Source organism: Schistosoma haematobium, chromosome 1, assembly GCF_000699445.3.
Source record: "Schistosoma haematobium chromosome 1, whole genome shotgun sequence".
Taxonomy (NCBI): Eukaryota; Metazoa; Platyhelminthes; class Trematoda; order Strigeidida; family Schistosomatidae; genus Schistosoma; species Schistosoma haematobium.
In genome coordinates this window covers 18,129,711-18,147,900 of record NC_067196.1, presented here as the reverse complement: position 1 = coordinate 18,147,900, position 18,190 = coordinate 18,129,711, and the positions used below count along the sequence as shown (strand labels likewise).

Genomic DNA, 18,190 nt, shown 5'->3' with positions numbered 1-18,190 from the left:
TTCTTTATTTTCAGAAGAAGAGAAATACTTTAAAAGAAATTTACATATATCATTACACATAAAGAATTTTTATGTAATAAAATGTTGTAGCATGTCATTTACATATCAGTTAGATATACATAATATATGTATACTATTCATATTCATCATTAAACTGTTTAGTATATACATAGTTACTAATGGAGTTAGATATATACATCTAGATAATAGATGCTTTGTCTGGTTTGTACTATTGGAATAAACATACTATTTTCTTTTTAAAAACTTTTTATTAAACAGTGGCTAAGAAACTATATATATATATATATATATATATATATATATATATATATATATATATATATATATATATATATATATATATATATATATGCATATGATGGAATGATTGGATATCATAAATTGTATTGAACCAATGAATAGAATTCTTGAATGGGTTACATATTTAGTTAAAAAGTGAAATACACTAATGGTGAAGAAAAATCAACACAACTATAAATTGTTATGTAAGAAGAAAAAAAAAGAGAAAAAAAAGAGATCTATTTTTATTTTCTTCCAATTGGATAGACAAATAAATAAATAAACAAGTCAATAAACATTTAAAATTGAATATTAAATAATGAAAATTGAATTTTATTGTCGTTAATGAACTTTATGAATGAATAATTAAAACATGGTAAGTAATAATTTAATTAGTAATTTACAAAATAATTACAAAGTTAATTAATTCTATAGTGATATTAGTACATCGTTTGTTTTTAAAGGGTGATTATTATTATTTACTTCTTTTTTATGATTTATTGTTAATTAAGAAATCAGAAGGGGTTTTGTGGTGATTTTAGTAATTTTAATAGTTGAAATCATGAGTCTGTTGAGATGGTGGAGAAGATTTGTAGCTCAGGTGGATGATTTTGGTGGAGTTTTGTTCTCTGAGCTGGAAGTTTGTGCTGATGATGTCGTTCAGAAGGACGATGAAAGCTCCACGACCAAACCATCCAGCTCAGAGAAAAACTCCACCAAAATGAGTCTGTTGAAGCTAGACCACCATGGAAAACCTGGAAGCACTGGCCTGCAGTTTCGTCCTAGTATGTGACTCGTAATGTGCATCCATAATCCCGCCTCTCAAGATTCGAACCCAGGACCTATCAGTCTCGCGCGAGAGCTTTTAACGATTAGACCACTGAGCCAGCATCCAACGGTGTTAATGTCTAACTTCAACCAATCCACGAAATTTTCAATCTCGGGGGGGGCATCGTGGATGCGCATTGCTGAGGAGTCCCTTACTAGGACAGACTAACCGTCCAGTGCTTCGAAGTTTTCCATGGTGGTCTAGCTTCAATTGACTCATGATTTCAACTATTGAAATTAAGAAATCAATTAAAAAATGTGGCTCTATAGATATGGGACCTTTAGAGCTATATGTTTTTTTTCGGTTTTAGACAAATGAATCATAATTTATGTATCTGTATTTCAAACTTCAATTAACTAACGAAACGATGAATTTAAAGATGAATTCTTAATGTGTATAGGAAAATGAACATAAATTCAAACGGAATTCATCAATGAGATTTTAACAGTACAAAATTGATTTTAAACTTTATTAAAACAATGTTACATAATATAAAGTAGTATGCATATTTAAGCATTTTTCAGAACAATTTTCGCTATAACAACAATAGTGACTAAAGAAAAAAGTAACCGTTAATGAATATTAGAAAGTCATAAATGATTTTTTACTGGTTAGTTCTGATTTTCTGGTAATTACTGCAATTTTTATTTTGCAGATTACAGTTCGTTAGTTCTGAATTTTGATTTCTTTTTGTTGATTATACTGAACTTAGAGACATGTAATCCATTTAAATTGCTTAATACGTTTGATTTTGTGTGCAAGGCTACAATTGTGAATTGTTACTAAATCTTAAGCTAATATAAAATAGTATAGGGATTTGTCGAGATTCTAGTATTTTCACAGTTGAATTCACGAGTTAATCTAAGCCAAATAACCATTGAAAACCTGAAGGCTTTGGATGGCCATTATGTTGTAGTGTGAGACTCCTCAGAAGTGTTCATCCACGATCCCGCACCAAGTGGACACGAACCGAAAGCATTTGATCTCAAGTGTGAACGCTTAACCTCTAGACCACTGGTTCGGTATCCAGCAGTGTTAATGTAAAGGTTGTGGTATGTCAACATCTGAATTCACAAGTAAAATGGAGACAGTCATCCACCTCCGACAACGAATGAAGGATTACACAAGATCATGAGTTGACTCAAGTAAGACAATAACACTGCTGGATACCGAACCAGTGGTTTAGAGGTTAAGCGTTTGCACTTGAGATCAAATGTCATGGGTTAGAGTCCCTCTGGTCCAGAATCATGGATGTATACTTCACAGGAATATCATACTAAAACTGAACGTTCGTCTAGTGCTCCCAGGTTTTGAATGATGGATTAGCCTAGATTGACTCGTAAATTCAACTGTGCGAATATAAAACTATTGTCTAGAGGTTTCTGGTTGTCCTCTCGATGTTAATCTGTGAAAAAATTCACTATTAAGAATTTATTGTTATTATATCCTACATTACATAATATTGAGTTGGCTTTCTTCAATCAATCAATTTAATTTATTTGTACTATACAATATTATATTATACAATCGGAAATAACTCATTCCAGTGTTATATAAATAAAGTATACTGATACTTATAATTATACTTATACTTAGCTGGTTCAGTCATGGTAATTTCTTCTTCAATTAACCATATACAAGAATATATTTTTATGGAGAAAAATTTGCACATCAATTTAATGGTTATATCATTCAACTTCAACCATGAAATTTTAAATTTAAGCTACAATTCATTATTCATATTTTAGAAGTTGGTCTAAACTGTTTAATGACTTAAAGTTAAGTAGATACCTATCAATCTATTCAACTATTTAGTTATATCATACCAAATAAAACGTTTTCTTTCTGTAAATAATTATCTATAGAATCTATAATTTGACTTTGTAATTGTATTTTATACTGTAACTGGTCAACATACATTTATTATTTATATTAAATACATAATTATCCCTATTGGCACAGTACAATTACACTAATTATTACTAGTAAAATCTTATAAAGAAGATGATTTCATTATGACCTGTAATATATATATTACTGAGGTCACGAAATGAACTAAGTCAGATAACCACTGAAAGGACGGTTCACGATCAAAATAGAATTCAACGAACTCCACAACCCTCATACTGATATATATGTATATACATGTTTACTAGACCATAATATTTTTATGTAGTATTTCAACTTCATCAGTGGATAGATTCAGGAAACAACTCATGGAGTTCCAGAGGGAAGCCGTGAATAACAGAGCTAAACTGTGTCGGATATGTGGAAATTGGTTCTGTAATCCCACGGATTGATTGATATAAAATGTCAGTGGTCTAGAATTTGGGAGTTCTCATACGAGAGTGAAGGTTTTGGGTTTTATTCTCGCGTTCACAGTTGTGGGTGCATACTACTGAAAAGTCCTATACAAAATGACCGTTCAATGTTTGTCCAACTAAAATTTGTTCATGGTTTAAACTATGATTATATTGAATATGTTTGCCATTCCTTTTTAGCCTGGAACAGAATTCAGATTGAAATCACCAAGTGAAATGCATTATGATCAATATCATCAACTGTTAAATGTTGAAAGAGAATTGCCAGAAAATTCAAATTCACAAGAATTATCGCCATTCAGTGACAAAACAGATATTGTGCCAAATAATGGTAACAACAATAATAGTAAACGTTTTCTTCAAAAGAATTGGTTAAAGTAAGTATTTTTTTAGTCGTCCATCAATATATTTGCTTGTAACAATCGAGTAATAATTGATTAATAACATATAAGAAGGAAAAAGACAGAAACTTAAGGGAGTTTTTTTCTAATTTTAAAGTTAATCGTTAAATACTTTCATGTTAATTTTTATCCATACTGAGCTAACCAGTATACTATAATAAGGATTGTAGTTGTTTTGTATATACTGTAGAGCCTTACAAAAACATTTGGCAAGTAAATGTGACCATATTTCTGGAAAGATGATTTAATATAGCTTATATATAAACTTTAAAAGAGGGATACGTAGGCCTTGATGTAACGGCCAGCGATGATACTTGACTGTAAAACTGAATCGATTCAAATGAAAATTTGATTTACATTTTAAGAAAAGTATAAGGCAACGTAACAATTATTGAGAACTATTTTATATTTATTGTCTATCTGATTGTTACTGGATTTGTGATGGTAGTTAACTTTAGGTTAATAGTACTCCGCAATCTGTTATCTTTGTTCAAACGATATCTATTTATATTAATAAAATAGTTGAGATCGTGAGTCAATTGAAGCTAGACCACCATAGAAAACCTGGAAGCACTGAACAGCCGTTTCGTCCTATTGTGGGACTCCTTAAATTAAAAAGAATTACTGATACGAAGTTAAGAGTTTTATTGATTTTATTTAAATTGTGCAACATATTGTCATGAAAATTTCCACCGAAGGTCAGATTTATAATTCACTTTGTTTTACTGATTCTCGGAAATATGTGTATTCATGTGTGAACCATAATTACGAAATGGCTTCATGTTGCTCACATGAAGGGGTTGGATTGAAAATTGACATGGCTATATATTAGTAATAGTGTTGTGAAAAAGAATACGGGCCTGGATAATCGAATGTACCTAATACACAAACTTACAGAATCTCTTAGTAAAATCTGAGAATCATACAGTAATACTTAATCTACTAAATATTAATCTATTATCTCAAACCTGACTGTTTGTTTTGCAAATATCAGTTCATCGTCTCAGATTTCATTGCTTCTGCATTTTCATACCAAATGCTTTCCGTTTCCATTCTTTTCTTCTCGATCTTCTACTGAACTACATTATATTCCTAACTATCGTCATATACTACTTATGTGGATATAAGTAGCTCACACCACAATAGTATAGCAAGAGGGTAGATAAATTTCATAGACTAATTAATTACGGTTTTTAAATATTACATTTTGTAAGCACCTGATGAGAACTAAACAAAATAAAACCAATTTGTGCTATTCTGCTAAAGTCAATCTTCCTACCCTTTTTCAGAACTATGCTTCGTAGTCTTAGTGAAATAAATTGAATAAGATAGATATATGTTGTATGATCGTGATGCTTAGCTTTGAAAATATCATATATATTAAAAGGGTTACTGAATCAAATAAGTTAAGAAAAACCTTCTATGTATGCATGTATAGTTTTGTATAATGTATCTCTTTGTTTAATTATAAGGTGAATGATTGAGGGGTGGGGTATCTAGATCTTTTCTTCTTATCAACTGGAAGAAGATACATTCAATCAATTTATTGAATGAATTTATTGATTATTGAATAATTTGAATGATTTTGAATAATTTTTTTCTGGTTAGCGTTTTTTTAGCGAGTTAATTTTCTACGGGATGGGGTTGTTAACCTCATGCCCAACCCTCCTCCTTTATCCGGGCTTGGTACCGGCAGTAGCCCCTGGAGGGACTCCAGGCGGAGTGAACTTTAATAATTACAAAATTTCAATGAAAAATAATTCAGATAAAATTTTTAATTCATAAATACATTAACAATTTTAAAGTTCATAATCTTAAACATTATTAGTCAACATTTATTAAAAACAAATAAACTTTAAATTCCACCTGACAACTAAATAAATAAATTGGATGATGATCACTCAGTAAAATCTATTATAACTATTTAGATGTTTATACTTGGTATTTACAGGTTAACATGACCAAAGATTAAGGTTGTTGATAAAAATTCAAAACATAAATAAACAAATAAACAAATGGTAAACAAAACAGGAAATTTAGTATCTATGTTGAAGTATATATATATATAAATACATTCTGTTACAAATGAAATATCTTGGTTTAAATCGTATGTAATTAGTGCTATTGTAAAGCAATTTCATTGACATTCTTAGATGATCTTTAAGACTAAATGAAATAGTTGAGGCTTCCGAAATCTTCTTTTAACTATAACAAAAACTAAATCTAAATTCTTATGAAAATATTCGAAAGCGAAGAACTATTTTATTGATTATTTTTTTTGTCGTTGCTTTTTCTTAAAGTAAAGAATATTTACGTGAAAAAAAGAAAGTATTTTGTAAATACCTTGGAGACATAGAATGTAAATGTCAATCTTAAGATTTTTCTATTAACTTATTATTATTTTTTTCCACTACTTCATTTATTTTTAGTTTATTATGAAACCATTAAGGATTGTAATTAGGTGAATAGTTTAGAAACATAAATTCACATGTAACATGTCCTTTCCATGATAGCTGAGATTTATCAATCGAAAATCCAATGTAACCTCTGAATGAAATGAGTCGATATCGGTTATAAACTGTAACACCGGTTATTATCAAATAGCAGATTAATATATTAGTTTATTTATGATTCATAAAATATGGCAATATGATTAATGAATATATATAATATAATGAATTGGAATATCAGAAATCATAAAGGATTATTCACCGAATAGTGTGTTGATATATGGCAGGTATATTAGAAATTCCGATAGTGTAAATCAGAATAATATATACAAGTGAACAATATTTTTTGCAACGAGATAGCGATCATGCTTTACCGTAATATACAGCAATACTTATGTATACACATGTATGGAAAATATTAGACCGATCGGGATAATTTGCAGCTCAATGATAACGGATTCTATGGTTAAAATGGATGGCGGCTAGCAGTGGAATCGAGAATGCGCGTTTCATTCTATTTAGGACTTGTCAGCCGGATGTACCTTCATTCCAGAGTTGATGTTCACTCCGGTACATTCAACTGACAAGTCCCAAATAAGAAAAAACGTGAGTCCTGTATTCCACTGCTAGCCACCATCCATCTTTACTTACAATGGATGTGAATTAAGGAAATATCAAGGTTATCCGGACAGGATACACATATGCCAATAAGAGACTGATCAATTGCAGTCCTGAACATCAAATGAAAGATTCAAATAAACAATACCAAATGGATTCTATCGCTAGTTATAATAAACGAAAAGTACAAATCGATAATGAGGTGATAGGTTCAATAGCAAATAAATGAATAATAAACAACATGATAATATAAATAAACGTACTGGTATAGAAAGTAGGTCAAATTAGTAACATCTCGTTAACTCTTCCTTGATTGAATAATAGTTGATAAATTATTCTACAGAGTTTTCACAATTAAATCTACTAGTCGATTACAGATATATTTATCTATAGTCCCCCACCCAACTTTACGTATCACCTCTTTACTCCTTACATTGTTTAATTTGATTATTCATATAGAAATTTTCATTGCGTAATTTTAGTGATTATTCTATTGATAAATTTATTCTTTTTAAAGCTTTAACCTATATCAGTATATTTGTTCATGTTATCATGGTGTTTATTATTCATATATTTACTACGATACATATCACCTCATTGTCAATTTGTACTTTTAGTGAATTATAAACAGTTACATAATCTATACGAATATTTGTCAAGATTAAAACGAATAGTTTGTCAGAACTTGGGCGCCGAGTACAAAGAAGTCATTATATGTGAAACATATATTTGAAATAATCTCAGCAATTGAAATTTAAATAATTCCAACGTTTCGTCTAGCTAACTTGTCTGGACTTCTTCAGGGTATATATATATATATTTCTTTGATGATTTTGATCATTACCCTGAAGAAGTCCAGATAAGTTAGCTGGACGAAACGTTGGAATTATTTAAATTTCAATCGCTGAGATTATTTCAAATATAATTTTCACATATAGTTACATAATCCGTTTTCCTTGTTATCATTGGGTTGTAGATTATCCTGATTGGTTTAATATTTTTCATATTGGTATGTCAAAATACTTACATATTGTTGTATATTGGGGTAGAGTCAGATAAATATGTAATTAAAAACAATATTGTTCGCTTATATAAGTTATTCTACTACTTTCTTTTAAATAATCATAAGTAATCCGTTTCATATGTACAAATGCAATAAAATTTATCTCCACTACACAAAGCAGTGGTTGTCTGGATTCGATAACTTAATGGATTATTTGAAATGGATGTGTCTCGACATAAACATCAAACACTTAAGTGTAAGTATATTCAGTTAGCGAGTCCTGTCTAGGACTAAATGCTTAGAAGTAACTAATTCAGTTATAGTAGTTAAAATAACTGCGGAAATTTCTATAAAAAGAACACGTACCTTTAAGTTTTAATTCATTATCATCAAATACCTGTTTAAAAACAAACACTTAGATCCCGTACAAACGTTTTACATATATTCACTTGGTATTGTTTTACTTGAATCTTCCTATTGATGTTTTAGGACTGAAATTGATCAGTCCCTTATTGGCATATGTGCAAGTAAAACAATACCAAGTAAATTAAACATCACCACATTGCACAAGCAAGTGGCTGTCAGGACTCAGTAGCTAAGTGGATAACGCGATGGCGTTTGAAGCGGACGGCACTGAGTTCGAGATCCAGCTGATGAGTCCCAAACAGGACAAAACGCGCGTCCTGGATTCCACTACTAGCCACTATCCATCTATGTTTTACATATATTTTAGTCTTCCTAATAATTTACGTATCTGAACTACTACTAATCAATCATAACCTCAGTAAAACTTTATATATTTTAAATTATGGAAACATTAACTTCAGTAGACATATCTTATCAGAAATGAACTGTATTTATTTATACGATGTGAAAACTTAGCAAAACGTACATTTTTCATTCTTAAGAAATAATGATCAAAATATTTATATGATATATCAAGACCACCTTTTTTGCAATTTGATAAAGTTATTCATTACTTAAAATAAACACTTCATCTTATAATAGAAGACAAAGTAATCCTGAGAATAATTTTATTTGTTTAACGAATTGTATGGTTTAGATTTGTATTAGTAAGATAGAAAATTACGTAAGAAATTATCTGAGTCAGTTTATCTATGTTAGTGCATCTAATGTACGATCCTTCTTCAATTAAGGATATCTTTATCAAATAAACATTTGAATAGGTTTAATGCAAAAAGTGTATGAAAAGAAAATTCTTCATAAGTTTTAATTTGTTAGAATATTCGCTTCGTGAGAGATCCCTCAATTCGACATAATCTACCAGATAAATATTCATTTGATTTTCACTGATTCGGTCTGAAAGCTCTGGGTTCGAATCCCACGAGCAGGATCGTGGATGCGCACTGTTCAAGAGTCCTGCAATAGGACGAAACGGCCATCCAGAGCCTCCAGGTTTTCAATGGTGGTCTAACATCAACCGGTTCATGATCTCAATAAAAAAACTTAGCAATCTCCACAACCCCTAAACTGATAGATAACTATTCATTTGATTTTCATTGATTTGGTTTGGAATATTTACAAACTTATTCTAGTGTTAGGTACTAAAGTTTCTATGACAGCTCGAAACAATTAACTATGTTTCAAAGTTTTTATTCATCAATGATTTATAACATTAAGGATTTATTTAAAAAAAACATCTTCCATGTGTTCATTCATTTAAGATTTGTGATCACTAAATATGTAAGAGTTAATTAATTGATTATTCGTATCATTATTGGTTTCAGACACATTTTCGAGAATCACAACAGAATATCTGTTATATATATATCCATATGACAGGAATTCAGGGTAACTAATCACATAGTAGTAATGAATATCATGTGGTCTGGTAGTTAGCACGGACTGAATTCAGTTGATCAGGTTGTAATTTAGCCACTAGTGTAAGTTACTTTTAATTATCATGCATTAGGTTTTCATGTTGTTTAGTTGAAGGTAAGTGGTAGGAAACCAATATTTTTTCTTAGTTGGCATTCATCAGCAAGTTGTATCAATAATCTTTTAATCCTATATCATGAAAACAATATTTCTAGTTTTAATATCCAATGTACGTTATTTACCATTTTTGTATTGAGATACCATCAAATGGCTAATTTTTAGTAATCTATTCCACTTCATCACTTTCATATATCAGTATGACTATTCATTCATTTATATGTAAAATCAAAGAATAAAGATAATTAGAATTGAAATGTTTCTTCGTTTAAATTCATTTGGTATTGTTTACTCGAATCTTTCCAATGATGTTTAGGACTGCAATTGATCAGTCTCTTATTAACATACGTGCATACTGTATGAATTCCCTCGATATTGCCTTAACTCACCCCATTGCATAAGTAAGTGGCTTTTAGGACACAATAGCCAATTAGATAATGCAATAGCATTTGAAACGAATGTTATCGAGTTTGAGTCCTAGAATAGACATCAACTCTGAGATGCAAGTACATCCGGCTGACGAGTCCCAAATAGAACGAAACACGATTCTTAGATCCCACTGCTAGCCACTATCCATCTTTCCTTATTATTTCTTCATTTAGTTTATACTCTTTCTTAATTGAGTAAATATTATTTTTACATGAATTTAATACTTCTAATAAGAATATATTTCTCTAAATTATAAACAACATGTTTCATTTCTTTTACAGGATAATCTTACTATTATTGATTGTTATTTGTATTATATTTCCAGCAATATATTTTCTATGTTATAATTTAATTCATTGCAATACAAATCATCTAATAAATAAAAATACTACTTATATACAAAATAATATAATCTCATCAAAATCAAATCATTGCTCAAATTCATCTCATTCAACTTTATACTCATCATATACAATCAATTCATTGTTCAATAATTATACAAATACAAATGATTCACATATGAATATATTCATTAAAACAATAAATCAAATTGAAAGTCATACATTAAAACAAAATTATGGTAATAATAATAATATAAATTTAGATTTTGGTCTATTTGATGAACCAAATGAAGAAGAATATGAAAATGTTGTCAATTTTTTAAAATTAAAATTTAATTTGTTTTATGCATTTAATAAATATACTACTGATAATCAGTTATTCAATAATAAAACATGGTTTGAACAACTTAAAATGAATTATTTATTAAGTTTAAATTTATATATTCCTAATAAAACAGAACGTTTCAATTATTTCCATACATTATATAACAATAGTAATAACAGTAATAATAGTAATAGTAATAATAATAATGGTGAATTAACTCCATTAGAAAGATATGGCATTGTAATTATCTTATTTGGTTCATTAAAAATTCCTAAAATTAAAGAATATTATATTGGTCCATTAAATAAACCAAAAATAATTAAACTTTTAAATATATATCCATATTATAAAAGACCATTATTGAATATTGAATATAAAATTTTATTAGATTATTTAACGATACAAATAAATCGTCTAAATATGATTATTGAAGAAACCTATTCAGCAAGTTATTTTATGAATAAACCATTGAATCCTTATTGGTTATATAAATATAAACAATTAAATAATACAAATTCATTATGCCAACAATTAATTTATAATAATAATAATAATATTAAAGGAAGACCAAATTGTTTAATACCAATATTTGCTTCACCATTGATTACACTTGAAGCACCAGAAAGACGTCGTATATGGATAAGATTATGCAGAGAAGTTATTCCATTTATACATTATCCTGTAGATATTCAATTTCATGTAAGTTTTATTCACACTACTTATATATATATATATATATATATATATATATATATATATAATGTTAGCAGCACATGGTGCTAATTGCTCCTTAGATTATAAGTTATAATCAGTATGCCAACTCTAAAATTAGCATAATAAAGTATTTATTGATGCTACTGCCAAATAAATAAGTAGTTATCAGTTTAGGGGTTGTGAAGACTGTTAAGTTTTTGATTGAAATCATGAGTCAATTGAAGCTAGACCATCATGGAAAACCTGGGAGCACTGGACGGCCGTTTCGTCCTAGTATGGGACTCCTACTGGTCTAACATCAATCGGTTCATGATCTCAATCAAAAACTTGGTTACCTTCACAATCCTCAAACTGATGATTTCCATGTGCTCGCTAGTGACTGGCTTCGTGAGAAAATTCTCGGAGTTCTGGTGAGAAGCCATGAACAGTGGAGCTAATCCGTGTCGGGTAGAGATAGGTGTCTACCTCGGTACAATGGAGGATGGTCGCGCGATTTCATGGATTGGTTGACGTCAGACATTAACACCGTTGGATGCTGGCTCAGTGGTCTAGTTGGTTAAGCGCCTGGCGCGAAACTGATAGGTCCTCGGTCCGAGTCTCGCGGGGTGAGGGATAGTGGATGCGCACTGCTGAGGAGTCCCATACTAGTACGAAACGGCCGTCCAGTGCTTCCAGGTTTTCCATGATGGTCTAGCTTCAATTGACTCATGATTTCAATCAAAAAATAAGTAGTTATTAGTAATTTATGACTTTAACCTTTTTCTCATTGGAGTCATCTATTCACAATTACCACATGAAGATTCAATGAACTATTCTTACAGTAGGATAAATAAATAAACATATTTAACAATAATCATGAAATAAAGTGTTGACTCATTTCTTATATTATGAACGTTTAAAATGTTGGCGGGATTTGTCAAGTTAAGTTTGTCATCATTTGAAGAAATATCAAACACATAAGAATATCAATTTATTTCATTTTGGTTGAACAGAGTTTAGAAATAAGCACGTACGATTCTAAACAAAAATGAACTCAGGACCTTCATTACTTGCAGTAAGGAAGTTAACTAGTAAAGCTAAACAAATTGTGTTCTTATTGCTGACTAACTTCAATATGAGTAATAGACGATATTATGAGAAGTTTGAAATTTTAGCCACCGGATTCCGAATAAGTGGTCTAAAAGTAAGTTGATCACCATTAAATCAGAAGTTTCTGGCTTCAAATTTAATATGCATATAAATAAAACTTATTGAGTAGCTTAAAACTAATAGAAAACAACTGTACAGAACTTTCAGATTTTCGATGATCCAACCATGTGAAAGAATATTTCGTTTTTTGAGAAATAATTCTGTTTGTTTTCGTCAAATTCTTTTGCAAGTTCACACATATAAATAGAATCATATTTACTTACTAGAAATCGCCTTTCTTATTGATACTAGTGTTTATCTGACGGTTAAACAGTGCCCTGTAAACTTGTTGAAGAACAAGGAAAAAATCGAGCTAGCAGAATATAAAGTGAGAGTCCGTAAGTCTCCCAAAAACATATCAGTCATGTTTTTCTTATGTTTTTACTAGCGGTGATCATACTTCAACGGATCACACTTTCAATTTGATTTGCGTATACTATACAGTCGTTTTCAGTAATTAAATAACACCTTTGTTATTATGGTTAAATGTTTCCAAAAAAACAGAACCGATGATCAATGTATCTTAACTTTTAATTCTTCAGTTTAATAAGTTATAGTATAGTTCAGTAATAGTTTCGAGCAAGTCGCCTTTTAAAGCGTTAATTCCTCAGTCCTTAGGTGCGCACTGCTGAGGGGTCTCACACCAAGACAAGACGACCATTCAAAGTTCCCAGTTTTTCAGTGGTGGTCTGGCCTAGATCCATTCATGATTTCAAGGAAAGCTAACAATTTCCAAAATGGATTACTAATAGTATATCAACACTTTTGCTGCAGACATGAAGTTTTGATTTATTTATGCTAACCAAAGTATTCCATGTTTAACAAATCTTCTAGTTCATATTGATACAATTAGTTTATCGCCTCTCTGAACTTATGATGAATACAGTTAATAGACGAATATAATCTTCAGTGATAGAATTGTACTGTAATTAGACGGTAGCTCGTATATATATAGCCGGAAAACTGAATTTTTTTTAAAGACCTTTAATTAAATTCTTCGAGGGTCAATAACGTTTTGAACTGAAAGACCTGGAATACAGTTTGTTGAATAGCAATTCTTCGTAGGAATATGGTTTCAAGTACATATATCAATTATATGTATATAATTTAGAATAATAAAATTCTGTAATCTGTATAATAAACATAGGGATATCTTTCCCTTTAAATACTTTTATTTACAGATTGATCAAACATCATTGGACCCAGATGAGTGGGATTTATTGAGTATTTGGTTTCAAGGTCAGATGTTCACATCGATTGAAGAACTTTTAAGTAAATATCATTCTGGTGAACTTAAAGTGATCAAACATCAGTTTGTAGATATGTATCATAACCAATTAAAGCCGGGTCCTAGTCAACAATCCAAAACACATAACAATCGATTCATGGAAAGTAATTCTCAAACAACTAATCGTAAAGACAATTTAATTCACGTAAGGAAACGTCGAATACAATATGATAGATGGGATTTTCATGTAACTGTTAGAAGAGATACAGGACTTAGAGTGTTTAATGTATACTTTGCAAATGTTAGCTTGATATCTGAAGCTGGTTTAGAGGAAACAGTAACGTCATACTGGGGTAAATCCCCATTTATGCAAGCAATGACATCGTTGGAATCAATGTTTGGAATAGGCGGTATGACTTCAGAACTAAGTCCAGGTTTGGACTGTCCAAAAGATGCTATCTACTTACCAGTGAGATTGATTGATTCAGGTGAAACTGGTCCTAAATTTATAAAAAATGGTATTTGTTTATTTGAATGGAAAACTAATCCTCATAATGGTCCAGTTAGACGACATTTTGAATTTCATATTAGTGATCATTTTGGTGAAAAAGGTGAAGCAAAATATACAAATTTCGGTCTTGGTATAACAAGTTATTCATTAGTTGTACGTACAATATCAACATTATTCAATTATGATTATATATTCGATATAATTTTCTATTCATCTGGTGTTATTGAATTTTCAGTAACACCAACTGGTTACATACATGTTGATGTAGAATTAAATCCTTATCAATATAATTCAAAATATGGTTTTCCAGCTTTAATCAATCCAATCTATATGGTTATACATCATCATTTATTTCATTATAAAATTGATGTAGATATTGTGAATAAGGAGAATTTTATTAAAGTAGTCAAAATACATGGACCATTAACAGAGAATCAAGTGAATACCGATAGTTTACAACAAACAAATAATCAATTAAATCATTCTGAACTATTATGGTTATCTATAGATATTCCTAAAACTGAAATGGAAGCAAGATTTTCAACAAAATTTGAATTTCCTAAACAATATTTAATCTGTTCAACAAATTCAAATATCAATGATTTAAATAAAACAAGTCAATATTATAAAAATGATAAATGTTTATCAATTATCAATAAGGGTCAAGTTAAAACAATTTTCAGTGATAAATATACAAAATCATTTGCTTGGTCCAGGTGATTATTTTTTTTATATTGATAAATTAATATTATTATTTTACAATGAAACAAAGGAATTGAGTACAATCATACAAACGTTTATTATTGCATAATTGAAGTAAACAGTTGGTGAATAACTCTTTGACTGTGTCAGGGGCATAATTCTTCACTGTTACCAAAAGTAATGTAATACTCTAACTTATCGGAGGTAGTATAAAAGGATTGACAAGACGTTTTCGTTGACTCGGAACTGATATTCATAGCTTTCGACTTACTAATTAAAAAAAAAACACTAGTACCTCAAGAACCAACTTGATTAAGAGGCAAATTTTGAGTCGTCATGTAAACATAAAAATTTATAGGACGCGTATGCGGATTATTTTGTCACAAATTAGATGATTTATTGTGCCAGAAAACGTATAAACATCTATGTTTTTAAAGATTTATTAACATATGTTAGTTTAACATGTTCTTAGGTATAAAAAACGTTGGTTGAGTTTGGGGGAATTGATGGTCCCTAACGGATTCGATCTGATGTCACCTAGCTTCAATGATGTCACCACTGGGCCATCCGTACTGCCCTCACACCTCTCCTCTTTAAAGTTTGCTCTGTAAGGCTTTTTCCTCCAGTCCACTTGAAACTTGGTTAACGCATTCCTCTTGAGATCTATCACTCTTTAAGCTCGTGCCACTTTGCCCTATAATCTTTTATATCTTATACATTCGTTCTCCTTAGGGTTTCTTTGACTGGGTTCCACGGGCATTTGAAACGGGAGTCAGCTTTGTGTGACCAATATTCTGCCATCCCTTTGAATTTGATTTATATGTCTAATGTATGTCTCGACATTTCTCCGATCTAAGTACAGTACATTTCCAACCCGACCTTCTATAACCCCTGGTTCCCACTTCGTATCACCTTGATACGACTTCACAAGCACCCTTTCACCCTCCTGGGAGCTGCAAGTTATCGTCCAATACTTGTTCGTGCATTTAGTTGTCTAACTGGGCGGAAACATACTGTGAAAGGCAGTTGGAATTCTCATTCCGAACATACAATTAGCTGGTGACTTTCCTTCTGGCACTACCAGATTAGGGGTAACTCTGTAGGACATTAAGCATTTAATGACCACTTGTTTTGAAATATCCTCTCCTCCCCCTTTAATCAGAGCTCTTTTTATCGTATTCGCGAATCTTTCTGCCTGGCTATTCCACTGTAGATGCGTTATACCATTTTCGCTGCAAAACCGTTTAAAAGTAGATGACATAAACCGAGTACCATTGTTAGTTAGCAAGATCTCTGGAACCCCGAAACAAACAAACAATCCTGACAATTTTCTTATTCTACTCTGTAACATCGTTTTCGGCATGTCATATACTTCCAGTCACTGAGCTATTCGGGCCGTTATCACAGAGTTATAATTCTATATTTTAATTATTTTATTTGTGTAAATTCAAAATGACTAAAAACCATTTTCTAGTTATTTGAAAAAGATTAATTATACTAGATAGATTTCATTGCATAACTATATCATGATAATATGATTTAAAATCTCATCTTAAATCCGTGTACATATTCATAATGCAAAAGTCTTTGCACAGTTCTTTTCTTATTGTTCTTCTGTATTAGTTAACATTGCTCCTATGTGTTGATACATTCTTTGTTTAACTATTGTTGATTATTAAGATAAGATACTTGTCAAGATTGTTAAATTTAACGATATTATACATCATGGACTGGACTCGATTAAACAACCACAGAACTCTTAAATGTTGTTTCAAGACAATTGGATCATTAAGTCCTAACTCAGATGTATTAAAGTAACAAATTTGTAACAAGGTCACAAGTTCCCGAATTCGTTTTCTATTGGGAACATGTGTACATATTGCTGTGGAATCTCAAACTAGAACAAAGAAAATTGTCAAAAGAGAAATACTTTTTATTCATTGTCTATCTGAAGCCATTCAATATTGTAAATCATGTATAATCTATTCCTTTAAAGTCACTTGATCTCATATTTTATTATACTTTTAGTGAAATTAGTTTGAATTCTAAAGTATTCATGCTTATTTGTAATGGAACAAATTTCTACATTTTTTTTAAATACCTAGACATCAACTTTATGTTACTCAACAACATGATAATGAATCATTTGCATCATCAATATTCAATGGAGTTGATTTAAGTTCACCAGTTGTTGATTTTACAAAATTCAGTTCAAATAATGAATCAATATTCAATGAAGTTAGTTTAAACTATAACATGAATAGTTTATTAAATATATTGATAATGTATCATTTGCACTTCAAAACTGAAGTTTATCCTATAGAAATTCTTTGTGTAGTAGAGAGAGATGTATTCAATAAAATTTACATACAGTTATAACTAATGTAGAGTCATAACATAACAGAATGATAAGATGAATAGAAAATAAGTCGAAATAACTTAGTAACAATATTGCGAAAAAACTGAACATTTACAGTTTTAAAAATATATGCATGAGACAATAATAAAGCTAAATTGAGTGTCTACGAGTTATTTTGATCGATTCTGCATCATACCATTTAACGTTTTTCATTATTATTCAGAATTATGGTATAGACTACAACCATGTAGTCTAACTTCAACGATATTGTTTAAATCAGTAATAAATATCTTCATGAAATGAGATTAAGTTATTGTTTAGCCACTCTTAGTTTCCGATGAAATCAACTGAATTACTTAAGATATAATAAGAGGAATGGAAATATCAAAAATGGTAAAGTTATATTATCGAAATGTAAAAACACCATGTTCAGCGAAAGGATCTCTTTTCAACGAATTTAGTATCAAACTGTACAGTCAAATATATATGTAATATGAAATTTAAGTAATAATTCT

The 18,190-nt window shown here is 30.2% G+C and overlaps 1 protein-coding gene across 1 annotated transcript in view; it reads left to right on the top strand.

Annotated features, from left to right (window-relative positions):
- The first annotated feature begins 354 nt into the window (after positions 1–354).
- The window catches only part of ABP1_1 (actin binding protein), a 30,311-nt gene continuing 12,475 nt past the window's right edge, over positions 355–18,190 (top strand). Inside the window, exons 1-5 of the mRNA XM_051212029.1 lie at positions 355–676; positions 3,631–3,827; positions 10,589–11,672; positions 14,057–15,330; positions 17,422–17,554. Of these exons, the coding sequence (XP_051073308.1) occupies positions 674–676; positions 3,631–3,827; positions 10,589–11,672; positions 14,057–15,330; positions 17,422–17,554 (2,691 nt within the window). The 5' untranslated portion in view covers positions 355–673. The remainder of the gene's footprint in view (positions 677–3,630; positions 3,828–10,588; positions 11,673–14,056; positions 15,331–17,421; positions 17,555–18,190) is intronic.